The sequence below is a fragment of the Dasypus novemcinctus genome, chromosome 3 (genome assembly GCF_030445035.2).
Source record: "Dasypus novemcinctus isolate mDasNov1 chromosome 3, mDasNov1.1.hap2, whole genome shotgun sequence".
NCBI classification, from domain to species: domain Eukaryota; kingdom Metazoa; phylum Chordata; class Mammalia; order Cingulata; family Dasypodidae; genus Dasypus; species Dasypus novemcinctus.
Genome location: NC_080675.1, coordinates 54,017,079 through 54,036,173, shown reverse-complemented (window position 1 = coordinate 54,036,173; position 19,095 = coordinate 54,017,079). Strand labels below are relative to the sequence as shown.

The following is a 19,095-nucleotide window of genomic DNA, read 5'->3' as shown; positions in this document are numbered from 1 at the left end:
CACACACTAAATGTTTCTTTTAAGTTTGTATACAAATAGTGTAGCTGTTGCCAAACATTTTTTAAGTACTCAAGGGATTAATATTTAAAGGAGTTTTATCATGAAGCCTATTGAAAAGGGAAATAATAATCTTCATTTTATCTTAGTCCCAATAGAAAACCTGAGAAATCCAAAAGCATGAACTGAAGTTCTAATCCTCCCTTCACCACTAAATCTTTGGGTCCTGGGACAACTCACACAACATTTTGAAGCTTTTCCCATCTTTAAGATGAATAAGTCCCTTCTCTTTTTCTAATTCCTAGTTCCAAAGTCCAGATTTACATACAGCAGATTGGTTCAAAGGGTACTACAAAGGTCAAACCAGAATGGATGACCACACGTAAATGGCTAATGATCTGGTATCATAAATAAATAAATAGTTACATCATTAGTGGTTTCCACAATTGTTGCTATTTCTCTTGTCCCTTTAAGAATCTTAGACTTTGAAAGGATAATTTAATGAGCATAAAAGAAATATTTTTAAGTTTTAATAGTATTGGCTATTTGCTTATTTTATTATCTCCAAAAAATACCTATCAAAAAACAAAACAACTCTTTATTTATTCTTGCTATTTCATAGTAAGAGAAAGAGAGAAGTAGCAAATAGTTTAAAAGTGAAAACACTAAAATATTTTAAAATTCATTAGTGAGGTTATTTGACATTTTTATTTTCAAATGCAATTGCCATTATTATAATTGTCACCAAAAGACCTTTTAAAGTTACTAATTGCATATGGTAGTTTATAATGCCTGCCCTCTAAGTGCTTACACTGTATAGCAGATACATTAATGAATTCTCACATATGTTCAACAGTAGGTGAAACATTTAAAAAAATGAAGCATTTTATATTAGAATTAAAAGAAAGGTAAGGTCCAAAATTAGAAGTTGATAGCCACTCAAGAAATCATTTTTTTAACTGGCTCCAATGCATAGCAATGTGCTAATCAATAGAAATATGAGGAAGATAACATCTTACTTTTAAAGAACTTATAGCTCCATGAAGGAAACAAACAGTGGCACAGACAAGTACCTGGAGGTAGTGGACAGTTAATGCAAGATGCAGACAATGTATTTGATAGTGGAACTAAACTACATATACTTGCATTAAGCACTACTTCTGCTGAATTCCACTAATTATTAAAATTTTGTTCAGGTCTAGTCAAACAGAACGTGGATAAGCCTTATATGACTCAATCAGCCAGTTTGATTGGGTGCTTTAATAAAGGTGAATATCAAGGTACAAAGAAAGAATTGTTTGTTTCAACCTGGCTACAAACCTGTACATACACACACACTTTAAGGTATAGCCATCTCATTTGGTCAGGAAAAAAGCCACTTCAAGATTAATGGGAGCAAAGGTGTTTAATTTAGAAATTAGGACCTACTCAAGTGTTGAAGGAGCTGATGGAATAAAACTTCCTGATCCTCTGGCTTCAGCCTTTCAGGAACAGTCACTAACAACTTCAGTCTGGAGCCTGTGGTTGACAGAGAAACTAGTGTTCATGGAGAAGTTTATGATGCTGCCATGTCTGTGTGTTACAATCGAATTCACAGGAAGGTCTGCGTAGTTGCTGCATCTGGCCACCACAGCCTGGAAGCAGGAGCTCATGGAGAAGTCTGTGTAGCTGTTACATCCAGTTTCCATGACCTCCCAAGAATAGTGGCTTCCATTTCCCTTCTGCCTTCCAAATCCCGCACAAATCTCTGTCATTGGCAAAGTAACCCAAACCACACAGGGAAGATGATTCTGGACTTTTCTACATTGCAGAGGTAGGCTATAGAAATGACACAGCACATAAGGCTTCACAAAAAAAGTACATCATATGAGCTAAGACTTGAAGAATGAAAGCATTTACAAGGGAAAAAAAGAACATCACAGCAGGTAAAGGCATATACAAAGACATGGAGTTATAAGACATTATGATTTATTCAGGAAAATGTAAGAATCCAGTATGTCTTCAGCATAAATTGTGGGGTAGAAAATGATTAAAGAGGTAGACAGGAGCTGAACAACAAAGGGCTTTAAAAGTAGTACAAAACTGAAAGGGAACCACTGAAAGGTTTCAGACATGGATACAATATAATTAGAATTATGTTTCATTAAGATAGCCTTAGCATTGATGGAGGTTGGATTGATTAGAGAAAAGTGAGTCTAGACACATTTTGAGGACTGTAACAGAAATCATGAGGCCCTTTATCAACTTGGCTACAACAGGAATGGAAAGGAGTCTGTAGATTTAAAATAATTGCTTTTCAAGGGTTTTGGTGATAAGTAGAGGGTCTAGGAAGGCTGTTTTCATCTCTAGCTTGAATGTCTGAGAGTGATAAAAACTGCTAACCAGAACACAGAAAGCAAGGAGAACAATAGCTTGCAGGAAATATGAGTTAAGTTGTGGAAAATGACTGATTGATTTATAAAAGCCTCATAGAAGACGTGTATTTCTAAAATCTTAGTAATACCCATTTATTTGTATTACAGTGTGATTTGGAAGGAATCATGCCAAATGTTACCATCAGCTTAAGTCTCCCCACCAATGGATCTCCACTTCAGGATATTCTGGTTCATCCTTGTGTGACTTCTCTTGACTCTGCAATTCTGACTTCTAGTAGTATTGATATGATGGATGACTCTGCATTTAGTGGACCTTACAAATTTCCATTCACTCCCCCTTTAGAGTCATTCAACTTATGCTACTATACTTCCCAGGTAAGCAACCTTGGAAGAGTTGAGATTTAGCTAACCTTTATATTTTTTAATGCTGTTGGTAAGCAAATCACTCATACTTTTGGTCCAAACAAGTAAATGGGTTATTTACTAGACAGTTGATGAATGAAAATGAAAATCCAGTTCTTAGCATCAATTGCCTCTGATCCCTGCTGTCTGTAACAACATTAAATGGTGTTCAAAGTTACCGAATTTATCTTTTTAGTGCTCCCTAATTAGGAGTCAGTGATTATAGGCTAGATCCTGGTATGATTTAGTCATGGTTTTAAGCTTGAGCATAAAATTCCTCTAATCCCAAACAACTGTAGTTTCAAATACTTAATATTATTAATAATAGCTGTTTATCACTTAATGAATGACTGCTGTGTATCTGTCATTGTCTAAGGCACTTTACATGTATTTTCTCAAGACCTTTTAACAATGCTTATGGTAGATTTTATTATCCCTATTTTACAGATGAGAAAAATCTCAGAAAAGTTAAATGACTTGCACAAGGTCTTGTAACTGATAATGGGCAGATGTGGATTTGAACCCACATATTCCATATTCCAAATCCCAGTTTCTTTTCCACTGTACAGTTTGACTCTTGTCTTAGTTGTAAATCAGTAGGTTGGAAAACCTTCATGCTTATTTAAGTAAAAGGAGTTTATTTTGAGACTGCAACAGGCAATCTCATTGTCATTCACAGATAACAAAGTTTGTAGAGCCAGTTTGTACTGGGATTAGAACCAGAAAATTAAAATCACTCTCTATACAAAGTCTACATTGTCTGTCTGTCTTCTGCTTTTCAATCTCCTTTCTTCTTTTTTTTCTTTTTTAAGATTTATTTCTCTCCCCTCCCCCCACCCCAGTTGTCTGTTCTCTGTGTCTATTTGCTTCATGTTCTTCTTTGTCCGCTTCTGTTGTTGTCAGTGGCACGGGAATCTGTCTTTTTGTTGTGTCAGCTCTCTGTGTGTGCGACGCCATTCTGGGCAGGCTGGACTTTCTTTCGCGCTGGGCAGCTCTCCTTACGGGGCACACTCCTTGCGCATGGGGCTCCCCTATACGGGGGACACCCCTGCGTGGCGCGGCACTCTTTGTGTGCATCAGCACAGTGCTGCGCACTGGCCAACTCCACACAGGTCAAGGAGGCCCAGGGTTTGAACCGTGGACTTCCCATGTGGTAGGCGGATGCCCTAACCACTGGGCCAAGTCTGCTTCCCTCAGTCTCCTTTCAACTAGCCTTCTCTCCTTGTACATTACCTCACTGTTCTAGGACCTACACAGTATATAAGTAAAGTCTCTCTGTGTCTTACATCCAGTATTCCAGAAAAAATTGGCTCCTCCAGGCCACAAATTGTTTTCCCTTCAATCAAGTTTTGATGACTGATGGGGGGGTCACAGGATACAAATGTGGCAGCAAGAACTGTGGGCAGGGTGGCAATGATCAGTATGTCTGCTACATATTTATGTTTTAGGTCAGAGAGAACCTGGAGGAGGGGAATATGGATGAGAAAGAGCAGGAAAAAGAATGCATTGGATACCTTTGTAAGGTACCTTTCTCATCCCTGAGAACAGAAAGAGATAAGAATTCCTGCTTTTAGAACAAATATCAATGCATTATTGCTATTATCAAAACAATTTGGAGTAACCCTTGGTCATTAAAGACGTATCTGTGCATAGTCACTATTATTAATGTAAGATTTTTCTCAGTCACCATTGGTATTTTAGATCTGTTAATTGAGAATGATGTAAAATTTTGTGTTTGTTTATAGGTCCCAGTCCCACCAATTTTGGGGTTTTATCAAATGAAAGAGGAAGAAGTTCAACTAAAAATAACAGTTAATTTAAAACTCCATGAAAGTGTGAAAAATAATTTTGAATTCTGTGAAGCTCATATACCTTTTTACAATAGGTAGGAATAACATGATAACCATAATTTCTATCTAGCTTACTGCATCTCCTCTACCCTATAATAAATGATTTGTCTTTGTTTTTTACCTTATTTTTAAGATTTAAATCATTTTATGTTACTCAAATGAATGCTGATTTGGACTCCAAAACATATTCATAAAATAATCTCCTTACCATATAAGGTATCTTTATTTTTCTAGTTGCAGTTGCTAGTAAATAAACCAATGTAGCTTCCTTGGGTGGAGTATTTATTTCATTACTGGCTTTATTTCTAGTGATTACTATGTACTCTATCTACAAGTCAAGATGAATTATCAACCACTAGGCTAAGTAAGCCAATTATACCACAATATTACTTGCTCATCAATTGCACTTTTTAATTATTCTGCAGCATAGTTCTTTTCAAAGCATATGTAGATACATAGTAAAATCATAGCTTTAATGTTACATATCAACCCATGTAATTGCATTAATACATTCTGTATGATTTTCTAGTTGTCTTTAGAATTAATAATGGGATATATATCATCACCAAAAATATTAAATAGTTTCTGATGTCTTTGGAGATAAAATATTCATTATTTTCTGTACTTCGTTCTACAAGCTTGAATCAGATCTGCTTTTGCACTGTCCTTATATTAAGTAACAGTAGCAATATTTGATGTACATCTCTTAAAATTGTTATATTTATGAACTTGTCTGCTTTCTATTTTGTCCTTTTTAAAGAGGTCCAATCACACATTTGGAATACAAAGTTAGTTTTGGACAACTTGAAATATTTCGAGAGAAAAGCTTATTGATCTGGATTATTGGTGAGCTAGGTTTTGTTAATTCGGATTTTTTTATTTCATATGCTGAAGAATCTAACAGTATTCAGTTGGCATATTTGTGTTTTTAGGCCCAAAATTCCCAAAATCAATGGAAATTACTCTTTCTGGAACTGTAACTTTTGGAGCCAAGAGCCATGAAAAGCAGCCATTTGACCAGATATGTATTGGAGGCACAGCTTATGTAAAGGTAAATATATTTATATGGTTCACTATATTAGAAACCCTTCCTTTTTAAATTATATATATCTAGTTGACTTTAAATTTTTCTTTTTTTCTTTTTTATGTTAATATTATAAATTACTCAACACTAGATAATAAGTACAATAATAACAAATCCGCTTTAGTCAACAGTTACACTCCCCCCCCCTTTTTTTTTTTAAGATTTATTTATTTATTTAATTCCCCCCTCTCCCCCGGTTGTCTGTTCTCTGTGTCTATTTGCTGCGGTCTTGTTTATTTGTCCGCTTCGGTTGTCGTCAGCGGCACGGGAAGTGTGGGCGGCGCCATTCCTGGGCAGGCTGCTCCCTCCTTCGCGCTGGGCGGCTCTCCTTATGGGTGCACTCCTTGCGCGTGGGGCTCCCCTACGTGGGGGACACCCCTGTGTGGCACGGCACTCCTTGCGCACATCAGCACTGCGCATGGGCCAGCTCCACGCGGGTCAAGGAGGTCCGGGGCTTGAACCGCGGACCTCCCATGTGGTAGACGGACGCCCTAACCACTGGGCCAAAGTCCGTTTCCCGTACTTTTCTATTCATTCTAGAACCTAACCAGTTAGAATCTCATTGAAAGCTATAATACATAAATGAAAGGACTAAGTGAGTTTTATTTCTCAGTTTTGTGGAAATCAAAACTTGGCATGACATCCAACATCCAGAATTATACCAAACTAGCAAAAGAGCCCTGTACTATCAGAGATTATTTGAGTTGCAACAGGAAAAAATTGCTGAGAACATCTGAAAATTTTATCCTATGCATGCGATTACTTAGGCAGTCAAAAGGAGAAAACTAGGAAATGGGAAAATTTGCAGGCAAGAGACATAGAAGGAGAAAAAAAAGTATAGAAAAGATATCAGGATACTGCAAAATTAGCATTCAGCAGCACAGAGTAGATAGCAGAGATGAGAAGAAACCACAGCAAAAGAAGATTGAAGTTCTCTAAAACAAACTTTTCATAGTCTATCACTTCAATGTCATTGTGACTCAGAGTCTCAGCACTGTGTCTTCAGAGAAGGGACTATTGCCCATTCTATAATGACACAGTTTAATAATTGGTATTTAGAGTGATAACTCTACACTACCAATTAAATCCAGGAACTATGGATTAAAATTTAGAAAGGTTTTATGAGTGAGTCAAGAGGCCATGTCTAGGGAAGCAGACTTGGCCCAATGGATAGGGCGTCCACCTACCACCTGGGAGGTCCGTGGTTCAAACCCCTGGCCCCCTTGACACGTGTGGAGCTGGCCCATGTGCAGTGCTGATGCGTACAAGGAGTGCCCTGCTATGCAGGAGTGTCCCCCACGTAGGGGAGCCCCACGCGCAAGTAGTGCACCCCGTAAGGAGAGCCACCCAGCGCAAAAGAAAGTGCAGCCTGCCCAGGAATGGCACCACACACACAGAGAGCTGACACAAGATGACGCAACAAAAAGAAACACAGATTCCCACTGCTGATAAGGATAGAAGAGGTCACAGAAGAACACAGCAAATAGACACAGAGAGCAGACAACTGCCGGGGGAGGCGGGGGGGGGGGGGGCGGGGAAGGGAATAAATAAATAAATAAATCCTTAAAAACAAAAAGAGGCCATGTCTAAACTTAGTTCTATAAAGTTAAATTTCAGTTTTCTGGAAAATTAAGCAGAATAGCTAATTCCCCCAAACACCAGATAAACTGGTGTTTCTATTTTACTAATTGCACTCTTGTGTTTTACTAGGCATGTATGTTCTTACTTGTAAAGGAATTAAGATTGGAAATACGTCATAACCACATAGGCCTAGAAATAAAAGAGACTATACAGCATATTTGACAGTACATGGGAAGGAACACCAACTTTGGTAGTCTGTCAGGTCTGCATTCAAATGCCAACTGTTACATATATGCTTGGGTGCTAATTGCTTCTGTTTCTGAACCTCAGTTCCCTCATTTGTCAGATGAGGATAATAATCCTACCTTGCTTTGTGAATTAGAGTTCATGTTAGTGAAGTGCCTGCCATGTGTTAAGCACTTCATAATGGCAGCCTTCAAAGAAATGACCCTAATGCAAAGGGAAAAAGACACACACAATATTTGAATTTAATATTTGTGATTTTTATTTTATGGACTATGTGAGATAAATTTCCCAAGAAATGTGACCATCATTTTTATAAAATAATCACCTTAATTTAGTATATTTCTCTCTTTTTCCAGCTTCATTTTAGGATCTTAGATTACACACTTACTGGGTGTTATGCGGATCAACATTCAGTTCAAGTTTTTACATCAGGAAAACCGAAAATAAGTACACGTAAGTTGAAGAGAGTCAAACTAACTTGAGGGAATTAAAATGGTATAATACAATTATTACTTAAGGTAAAAATTAAAATGTAACAAAACTTAGAGATCAGAGTCTAAACCAAATATATATATAAAGAAACTCAGGCCTAAACTCACCCTGTTTAAGTTTGTATACTTTACCTTTTTCAGTGTATGTTCATCAATTGTAACAAATGCACCACACTAGTGAAAGATGTTGTTAATGTGAGAAAGTGGTAATGGGAGTGAGTGGGGCATATGGGAATCCCTTATATATATTTTTTTCTTTTTTTTAATTTTCTTTTTTTTTTTTTACATTTTTTCTTTTTTCATCTTTTTTATTTATTTTTGCCTTATATTTTTAATGTAATATTTATGTAATCTAAAGCATCTTTATATTTTTTTAATTATAAAAAGGGAAATAGACTCTAAAAATTAAAAATTAAAATATTTTTAGTAAACATGGTCATCAATCATTTTAGTGCCTTCTCCATTCTACAAAGTATTAAGGCAGTAGACAGCTTTCCCGCCTTAAGTGAGTTTATTGGTTTTAAAGCAAAGCATATATGTTTGAAAGAAACAGAAAAAATTAATTTTTAGGTAAATTTAAAATTATTTAATTTAGGTAGAATTAGCTAACCTTCCCTTAAACAGAATCTTTTGCTTCATACAGTAAGGGGAATAAAGCTATTATATTTACATAAATATTTCTTAAATGGAAAATTAGACCCATAAGATAGGGCTCTGTACTGGCAAGTTTAAGAGAATTATAGAACTACAGAATTCTGAACAATTACTGGTGAATGGCAATAATGTATTCTATGTATTGCAATCAGAGTAAACCAATTTTCTTAAAGCAGTGCATATGTATGAAAAAGTATTCATAATGCATTTGTATTTTTGTGAAGGCATAATATAGTATGTCAGTTTAGACTATCGAGTGTTAAAAGTAACTGAATATAAACAGACCAATCATTTAGATTGTATCTATGGGAAATATGTAGTCCCTTTAGATAGCACCTAAAATATTTTAAGTATTTTATTAATGTTAACTAAACATATAGAAGTGAATTTCAGAAAACATAATATAGAATGGAAATTCCAATAATATACCTTTTCTTAATTTTAAAAAAGATATCGAATGAAAGAGTTTGTTTTAAATGGATCTTCATGACCAGTCTTTTATTTCCTTCCCCTATTAATTTTATTTATTTATATATATTTTAAGATTTATTCTATTTATTTTTCCCTACTCCCTTGTTGTTGCATTCGCTCTGTTTGTTGTGTGCTGGTCTTCTTTTTAGGAGGCACCGGGAACCCAACCCAGGACCTCCCATGTGGGAGGAAGGCACCTAATCACTTGAGCCACTACTGCTCCCTGCTTTGTTGTGTCTCTCATTATGTTTTTCCTTTTTGTGTCTCTTATTGCATCATCTTGTTGCATCATCTCACCATGCCAGCCTCTTATTGCATCATCATGTTGCATCAGCTCACTGTCTTTCTCATCTTCTTTGGGAGGTACTGGTAACTGAACCTGGGACCTCCCATGTGGTAGGTGAGAGTTCAATTGCTTGGGCTACATCTGCTTCCCCCCCATTAATTTTAGAACATGACTGCCAGTTTGTTCAACTATGTGAAACCTTTATTTGCCATTATCTTTTTTTAAAAGTTTTATTGATATATATTCAATAAATACCACACTATCCAGTATAATCAGTGTTGTGTATTCATTGCCACAAAAAATTTTAGAACAATTTCATTACTCCAGAAAGAAAAACTCCACACCCTTAACAGTCACCTCTCAACCCCTCTACCCTTCTTCAGCCCTACATAACCACTACAGCGAATAAGCTTTCCTATCTCTCCACATCCTCTCTAACACTTGTAGTTTTCTTTCTTTTTAATAGTGGCCATTCTAATAGGTGTGAAATGATATATCATTGTAGCTTTGATTTGCATTTCCCTAATTGCTAGTGCTGTTGAATGTTTTTTCATGTGTTTTTTTGCCATTTATATTTTTATTTTGAACAAATGTCTATTCAAGTCTTTTGCCCAGCTTTTAATTGGGTTGTTTGTCATTTTATTGTTGAGTTGTAGCATCTCTTTATATAACATGATATTAAACCATTATTGGGTATGTGGTTTCCAGATATTTTCTCCCATTGGGCCAGCTGCCTTTTCACCCTTTTGAAAAAGATCTTTGAGGTACAAGAGTGTTTAATTTTGAGGAGATTACCTTTATCTATTTTTTTCTTTTGTTACCTGTGCTTTGAGTGATCCAAGAAACCACCAGCTACATTTTCTTTTAGTAGTTTTATGGTCTAGCTTTTATATTTAGATCTTTGATCTATTTTGAACTAATTCTTGTATAGGAAATGAGACAGGGGTGCTCTTTCATTCTTTTGATTTATAGATATCCAGTTTTCCCAGCACTATTTGTTGAAGAGACTATTTTGTCCTGGTAACATGGACTTAGTAGGTTTGTCAAAAATCATAGAGGTGAAGTTAATTTCTAGAATCTCAATTCTAGTCCACTGATTGATGTGTCTGTCTTTATGCCAATACCATGCTGTTTTGACCACTGTAGTTTTGTAATATGTTTCAAGGTCAGGCAGTGAAAGTCCTTCAATGTTGCTCTCTTTTTTAGAATGCTTTGGCTATTTGGGTGCACCTTCCCTTCCAAATGAATTTGGTAATTGCCTTTTTTATTTCTGTAAAGTAGGCTGTTGGAATTTTAATTGGTATTGCATTGAATCTATAAGTCAGTTTGGGTAGCATTGACATCCTAACGATATTTAGTCTTCCAGTCCATGAACACAGACTGTCTTTCCATTTGTTTAGGTTTTCTTTGATTTCTTTTATCAAGTGTTTTGTAGTTTTCTGATATGGGTCCTATACATCTTTGGTTAAATTGGTTCCTTAGGTATTTGAGTCTTTTTGTTGCTATTGTAAATGGAATTTTTTCCCTGAGTTCCTTCTTAGATTGTTGTACTAGTGTAAAGAAATATTGCTGATTTTTATGCATTGATCTTGTATCCTGCCACTTTGCTAAACTCATTTATTAGCTCAAGTAGCTTTGTCATAGACATTTTGGAATTTAGTAAATATAGGATCATGTCATCAGTGAATAGTGTAAGTTTTACTTCCTCTTTTCCTATTTGGATGCCTTTTTTTAGTTCTTATCTAATTATTTTGCTATTATCTTGACAATAAAAATTCTTTATTTACAATATACAATGTAGTTCTGAAAGTTGTTCAGTAATGCTAATAATAATGTTAATTTTAATAATAGCTAACATTTTTTGCTTACTATGGGCCAGACACAGTTCTAAGTGTTTTATGTGGGTTAACTTATTCATTCTCACAGCATCCTACATTAAGTATTGTTATCTCCATTTAACAGATGAACAAACTAAAGGAACAGAGAGATTCAGTAACTTGGTTAGGTTCACCCAGCTAATAAATGGCAGAACTGGGAATCAATCCCAAGCAATCTGACACTGTAACTTGCACTTAACCAATATGCTGTCAATACTTCTCAATGTTACTAGATTCTTTAACTTTATTAAAAAAAAAACAAAAAAACCATAGGTAATATATCCTGTAGTCTTTTTGTTATGAAGAAAGTTAGAAAAGGCTGAATTTGATATTTAGTGATATGTTTAAGAATAAGAATGTACATGGGTTTAACTCCAAGTAAGCATTATCATCTCCTTTTTGCATATCAGAAAACCATAATTCAAAGAAGTTGCCTTTTGTCAAAACCTACAAAGCTGTTAAGACAAAGAGCTTAAAGTTGGCCAAAACTATAGTAAGAAATTAGTGAAGCAAAATATTGCTTGAAACAGTTGTGCGATTACTTATATCTGTGGCCCTTTGAATGGATAAAAGAATTGCAAGATCAGAAACAGGACCCTGGTAAAGAGGTTAGAGAAGGGAAACCTATAAAACATTTTAACTATTTTTGCAATTAAGGTAATGGTTCCCAAGAATCAGAATTTAGGGGGAAAAAAAGTGAGAAAAAAATTGGCAGATTTGGCATAAATGAAAGATATTTGCATTTCACTATTTCATGCAATCTCAAAGATATCTTAGTTGATATTAAAAATAATCTTGTGGGTTTTTTTTGTTTTTTTTTTAGATCGGAAACTAATTTCTTCTGATTATTACATCTGGAATTCTAAAGCTCCTGCTCCAGTAGCATATGGATCATTAATACTGTAATTTTTTTCATGTTTAAATGAGAAACATTTATATAATGTCAACATAGCTTAAATGAAGTCATCTTTTATTTTTTAGTGTGTATGGTTATAATCTGCCTGAGTGAAAAAGTATTAAATGATTTAAATATTTTAAATGCTCTCATTTAAAGTTATTAGTCTGGTATAATTTGAAAGAGTATTTTAAAGATGAATGTCTCTAGTTTTGTTACCTTTTGGTTTTACTTGAATATGAGTCCAAGCACAAAAGAATAGTGATTCTCCTTAGGCTTATGTTATACTAGTCCTGGTTCTTTCTGCCACCCGTGTGCCTTCCTACCCCTGTAGCAGACATTGCTAATCAATCACAGTCCTCTTTCTCCACTGAGCCTTCCTGGGTAAGGACTCAAGTTTGCTCTTAGCACAGAGCTCCAGGCGACCACTACCAATACATTTAGATGGCATGCAAGATTGAAAAAAAATTTGCTCTTTCAAACCTAAGTTACTAAGCTCCTAGGACAAATCATTGTTACAGAGTGCCAGAGACCATACTAGGAGCAACTGTAAACCTCTTGAAAAAACAAAACAGCCAGTGGAGAAAAAGGAAAATTATTTAAATATTAACCTGCTTTTAATCAGATCTATCCTATTGACTAATAAAGAATCTGCATAGTTCTTTTTAAGGTGTTTATCTCTGTTCTGGAGTAATTTTTTAAGTGCTTATTAATATGCCACAAGAACATTTTGCTTAGGATATCAGTGAGCATATTAAGAAGGGTGGGATTCCTTCAGGAGATGAACATTGTGTTTTGAGATAACTTAATGTCTGAAACCAAATTTTTAAAGATATATTATGGTATACTATTGCTTTTTCCATGTATTATTATATTAAAATTCATTAGGAAATGAATTCATATGAAAATTTAAAAGCCATTCTGTGGGTAGAAATTACCATATGATATAATTTCAGTATCATATAGTATATTTTCCTTAAATTTGTTGGATTCATTTTCTTACTAGCATTCCCTTGGATTCTTCAGAGACTATCTAGTCACTGCATTCTCTACCTACCTTTAAATTATATGTTGCATTCTATTTTCATAGTAGTTCATTATCAGGTTGGGCTTTTAAGTGACCATTCAGGGAAAAAATGAAATTTCAAGGTCTTCAAAACTTGATCTATAAGAAGGTTCTTTGAACATAGCAGAAGTAAGAGTGTTATTTAAAAATATGCATTAAAATTATTCAATATAGTAATATCTTGGTTTCTATTGTTTAATGAGTCTTGTATGGAAAACCTTAGAAAAACTTGCTGACTCCTCAAGGAGAGATATGATAGTTTGAATATATATTACATATAAATTTTGGATTTTAAATATGATTTTAAAAATTAAGGTCAATCCTACTTATTATAAACTCATTTTCTGCTAAGCATTTTCATGGTATAATGTTCCATGTTCAAAATTATCCCAAGTAACAAAGAAAATAGGATAATTTCCTGACCAGGACTTCAACTTGTTATTCTAATGTAATCATAAATAATCAGTTATAAAATCTTAGTTATTTGATCTCTCTTAAACTCAAGGAAATCTTAAAGTTTCATTTATGTTAGCATTAATAGAGCCATTTGGAAATCTTGATTATTTAAATGTTCAGCAAACTGCACTAAGATGGTCAAGAGGCATTGATGCAGTGAGTAGGCAGAAATTGAATATAATAAGCCTCTAGGCAACACTTACTTTATGAACAATCAGAAAAGGCAGCACATCTTTTATTTGGCATTCCTAGAAAGCTGAGGAAAATCTAAGGAGTACTAGAAAAGTGTAGGGGCAGTAGGAACCTGATGCCATCTGTTGCTATTCCATTCTAAGCATAACACTACAGAACTAAAACCAACTCATGTTTTCATCCCATTGAGATCAGCTGAGCATGCTGCAATGCTTTTGATTTTGTCTAGAAACCTGTCACTTCAGGATAATTTCTGAAGACAAAGTCTGTTTCCCGTTTGGTAGGTGACCTGTTTAATGTTTTCCCTATGTCTGGGAACTCCTTAGTGTAATTAGCGACCTTTGAACTCCACAACTAATCCTGAGCTATTTTGTATTCCTTACTCATCTTTAAGGCTGGACCTTTCTTTTCTTCAGAGTCCGCTGCCACAATTAAAGAAGAAACAGCTGCATTTCAAAGGGATTCTGATTCCAGAAGCTTAATCGTGATTGGCATGTTCTTATTCTAAGCTATAAGACACTCTAAGAGTCCTTTCTTGGGTTAAAACTTCAATCATTTTCTAAAAAATTATCTCACTATGGATTTTATTCATTTTCTTTGATAACCATTCTTTGCATTTTTTAACTTGAAAGATGCTTTGCATTTGCAGTGAATATGAGCAACTACTTCCAGTGAAAGATTTGGGGGTGTCAGACCTACTCTAGATGCAAAATTGCTAACGTCCCTTTTTAGTACCAAAATATGATTTTGAAATCTGACATCTACCATATTGGTAATTATTCTTTAGTAAACTCAAAAGGTAAAAAATGTTAAATTTCTGAAAATGAACTCAAGAAAGTTCTTAATTATAATAAGCCCTTTAGGATATTTTTCTTCTTTTTTTTTTTTACTAAGCAATGTTTTTAAAACTTTCTAAAGAAAGCAGTATATTAATAAGCAGTGCCATTACAGTAGTGGACATTTTTACTTTTTAAATAAGTGATTCAAATGTCAAGTTTGAAGTAAATAGCCTTGTCAGAAAATCAGAATTATTTGTTTAAAAATGTTGTCTTTAATTAAACATTTGACCCATAAAAATCTTTTCAGTTAAGCATTGCTTTAGATGTCACACTAACTCAGTATCTCTAATGAATTTAAATTGTTGTGGTTTTATACACTGTATGATTTAATCTCTTTCAAAGCAGACATTTTATATATAATAAACCACTACTATTTATATTCTGGTTTGTGGTATAGTATTTCAAAATACTTCATAGACATTCATAGAGTCCTGCAATACCCGCTGGGAAGTAGGTAGGTAGAATTATCATCAAGAGCCTCTATGGGTTGCTGCCACAGCAGAAAAGTTGTTTCTAAGACAAAGGTCAAAAAAGGGATGTTAATAAACAGTCCTCAGGTTTAAGGGACTTTTTTAGGATTACATCTTAAATTCCAACAAATCAGATTTAGGAGTTACTGAAAGTGAAATTGATCCATCCCTCATCCAAACTTTGCAATACTTTCCTGTTCTGACATCATTTAGATAGTTAGCTGTATTATCAGATTAGAAACCATTGTACCAGGCTGCTGAAAGGAAAAGGAGGCAAAAAGCTAAACATGGGATGAATTCTGAACCTTTTAACCTGGCTGAAGTACGTTGGTCCCTGTTATGCAAATACGTTCAATCCTCTGCTAAGTTCAGTGGAAATAATTTTCTTGAATGACAGGTTTATTCAGCAAGGATTCAGTTGGTGATTAATCCCCCTTTGATCTAGGGTATTTCACTTAACTACCAGTTACCTCGTTCTGACAAAGTGCAACTGAGATTAGGGAGATCACTAGAACACTACCAGAGTGTGCGCTTATTCTCTATAACCTTTTAAAGCAAGGGCCAAGAATGCAATTTATTTTCAGTATTTGAAGATGTAAAGTCCTGTCTGCTAAGTTAGAAAGTCAATTGAATACCAAATAAAGTTTATTTCTTGTGTAATAGAACAAACATTTATTTTTGCTTTGCTTAAGAATGATTTTAGGAAACAGGATTTGAAGAAAGAGAAATCAAAGACTACCTTCTAAATATAGCTTCCAGTTTTGTTTCATGTACTAGAGTATATACTTATTGGCCTTGAGATAACCCAAAAATCCTAGCAGAGGCCACAATTTAGGTTAGAAAATGCTTTTATTTTATTACACTTCATGATTTCTCCATTTCCCCTCCCCTATTAAAAAATGTCATGCTATGTGGTAAAGAAATCTAATTTGGGAAAAATACTGTAATACACAATTAGCCATATATGTCTTTTTTATTTCAAAGCTTTATTTGTTAACTTTGTCTTTGCTTGAGGAAAAGGAACTTATGTTCCCATTATAAGAGTAATAGCATTCATTTTCAGAATGAAGTTTTTTTTTAATAAAGAAAGGTGTAAATGATACCATTACCAAAATACTTGAAAGCAATGATTTTAAATTATCAAATTACCATTCTCTGAATAATTATTTCCTATTTTTCCTGCCTTTTTCTCATTTATTTGGGTTCTCATTCTCCCATAATTTAAAATTTTGAAATATGTTATGGAATATTATATAGTGCACAGTATTTTGAGAAGACATTTTAAGAAGTATTTCATGTCATATTTATAAAGGAATTTGCTTTTAAGAACTTACCTATATTGATGTCAATAATTACCGTGTAACATTTCAAATTAGGGGATTTATTTCTGAAGTATATTTCAAGACCTTTAAAAAAAGAAAAAATTTTATTGTAATTTGTAACAGAATTTGCTTTGAAAGCTTAAATTTTCACCAATGATTAATTTTTATTATTGTGAACAAAACACTTTAAAATGCTCCATAACTTAACTAGTCTAGGAGCAGTTTGAAACGGGTATTTAGATAATTTTCTTACACTTTCTTGGGGGTAGCTCAAACTTTTTGTTGTCTAATTTATAAATTGAAACAAGACAAAGAAGTACTTATCTAACCTATATTGGTGCCAAACCAGCCTCTCTAGTTTCAATCTTATAACCAGACAGTTTATAAATATCTTTTGCATAGCTAGTTATTTACTTAACCACAGCAAAATTGAGAATTGGGGAAAATATAACATGGTGTCAGAGGGTAGGATCCCATGGTTATGTTGCTAAGAAACTAGTGCTTTTAGTAATTGACTGTTCCATGCAGTAAATATTTAGTTAATAAAATGTTGCAGTATATTTTAAAGTAAACCATTAAAAAGAGGATATATTTATATAAAACATGCATGTACATATCATATGTGTTTGTGTAATATATTTAACGTTAGTGTGTCTTTGTGGTTTCTCTGTGAAACATTTCATTATCATCAGAAGATTATTTTAAAGTTAAATATTCAAATATCTTCCCTCCAAAGCAGTGATAATTAGTAATCCATAGTGAAGAGATTCATTAAAATGACAGTTGCTAAAGAACTCATAAAATTAGCCTTTACAGAATAGTTAAAACTCTTATGAGCTAAAGGCTTTTCAAATAGCTTTTAATTTCTTCACCAACTGTTTTATGAATATAAGATCCATAGCCTGCAGCAGTGCAATGCCATATTTGTATTATCAGTTTATTGCCTTGTAAGCAGGTTACTTCAAGGTGCAGGTTTCTTTCTAGAAAACCCTGGCTAATGTGTTTGATTGCAATGTGGTGTTAACGTATGGTACATAAGTATTTACAAATTGACTGATTCCCCAGGATATAACCCACCTGCTGAATTATTTTTCCAGTAGGACATGTGAAAATATGTATAACTTATAGTCCATTAAGCATTTAAAGTAAAAATGTTTCCCTTAAATGGCCCCTTAATGATAATTTCTGTAAAAATTTAATTTTTAGTGCACTTCTAATAAAAATGAAAATGTTCTTATCCCTCTTATGTTACTTTTTCCTTTAAGGGACGTTACTGCCCTCTGCAGGTTATAAGGAAAATAGTTATTGAGTATATTTATTTTGTTAAACTCTGATTTTTTTTCACTTTTAAAAGTATGGCCTGCTTATATCTACTCTCCAAAAAAGTGTGATTCTATTCTATTTATATTGTTAATTCTGTTAATTTGCAAATGATTGAAGTTTTCTCCACTCGTTTTATACTTGCGTTCACTTTGAAGATTGGGGTACTATTGAACTTTCCAGATCACTTAGCTGAGGCGCTTTAACTATTGGAATGATAGGTCCACACATCACAGAAAGGATATTGGGGGAAACATTTTGCTATTTTGAAGTTATTGAAGATGTGGAGAACACTTGATTATTTCCATTACATTTTTAGAATATTATTCATTTGAAATAAGCTTTGCTTTTTCAACATGCATCATGTAAAATTACATGAGAGCTCTATTTCTTGGTCTTGTTCATAAGTGATGATTGTTTTGAAGTTCAGAAAACAAGACTTCCTCATAGTTTTTTTTTTTTAAGTTATAATTGAACAGTGCTTTGGTATTATTGTTGCATAGGTCTCCTAACTAAAAAGAGTATTTCACTATTTGAAGAACAAAAGACAAAGCTGTCTCCACCATAATGTGGAAGTATAGCTAAGTCATTTGTTTCAGTCTTCCCATGCTCAATGGATATCGCATATTTGTTTCTAAAGGGTAGAGGAATTTATTTTGTATACGAAACAGTAGAACTGGAGTGGTAGTGGCACTTCTGATTCAATTATCTTACATGGTAAAGCTTCCAGGGAAACTAAATATGACACGAACAAGTGGAATGAGTGGATCAAATTAATAAAAATAGATCTTTTTGTAAGCAGCATAATGATCCTGAGCATCAACCTTGAAAAGTAAATTAGAACAAGCAAATTGCTGTTGAAAAATTCTTTCAGCACTCTGCTGTTGCTACTCAGCTAGTCATGGCTCAGCCAGAGGCAAAGAAAAAACGCGTTCAGTTTTGCATTCACAAAAGAAACATTATTAAAGTGAATGTTTACATTGTGTTTACTGAAGTGTTCAAAGAATATTTGTTGCATCTTCAAGCAACCTGATGTTCTCCAAGACCATTATGGTGCAGGATGATAAAAAAAAAAATTGTACATTTTAGAAAAATAAACGAAAGGCATTTAATTTAATCTCTCCACTATCTTACTTTATTAATAATACTTTCTTTTCAAAAGATTTTGTCACTAGGAAATATATCCCTTTTTTGTAAAAAAAGGAACTCATTATACACACC

General features: G+C 34.0%; 1 protein-coding gene across 4 annotated transcripts in view; it reads left to right on the top strand.

Annotated features, from left to right (window-relative positions):
- The window catches only part of AP5M1 (adaptor related protein complex 5 subunit mu 1), a 35,637-nt gene that overhangs the window by 6,772 nt on the left and 9,770 nt on the right, over positions 1-19,095 (top strand). Inside the window, exons 3-9 of one of the 4 annotated variants that reach the window (XM_071213915.1) lie at positions 2,520-2,747; positions 4,520-4,659; positions 5,385-5,470; positions 5,557-5,675; positions 7,892-7,988; positions 12,138-12,216; positions 14,340-17,794. In XM_071213915.1, the coding sequence (XP_071070016.1) occupies positions 2,520-2,747; positions 4,520-4,659; positions 5,385-5,470; positions 5,557-5,675; positions 7,892-7,988; positions 12,138-12,216; positions 14,340-14,358 (768 nt within the window). In that variant the 3' untranslated portion in view covers positions 14,359-17,794. Of the gene's footprint in view, positions 1-2,519; positions 2,748-4,519; positions 4,660-5,384; positions 5,471-5,556; positions 5,676-7,891; positions 7,989-12,137; positions 12,354-14,339; positions 17,795-19,095 lie in introns of those variants that run through there. The other 3 variants (XM_058293374.2, XM_004452973.5, XM_004452974.5) reach the window with 3 other exon arrangements.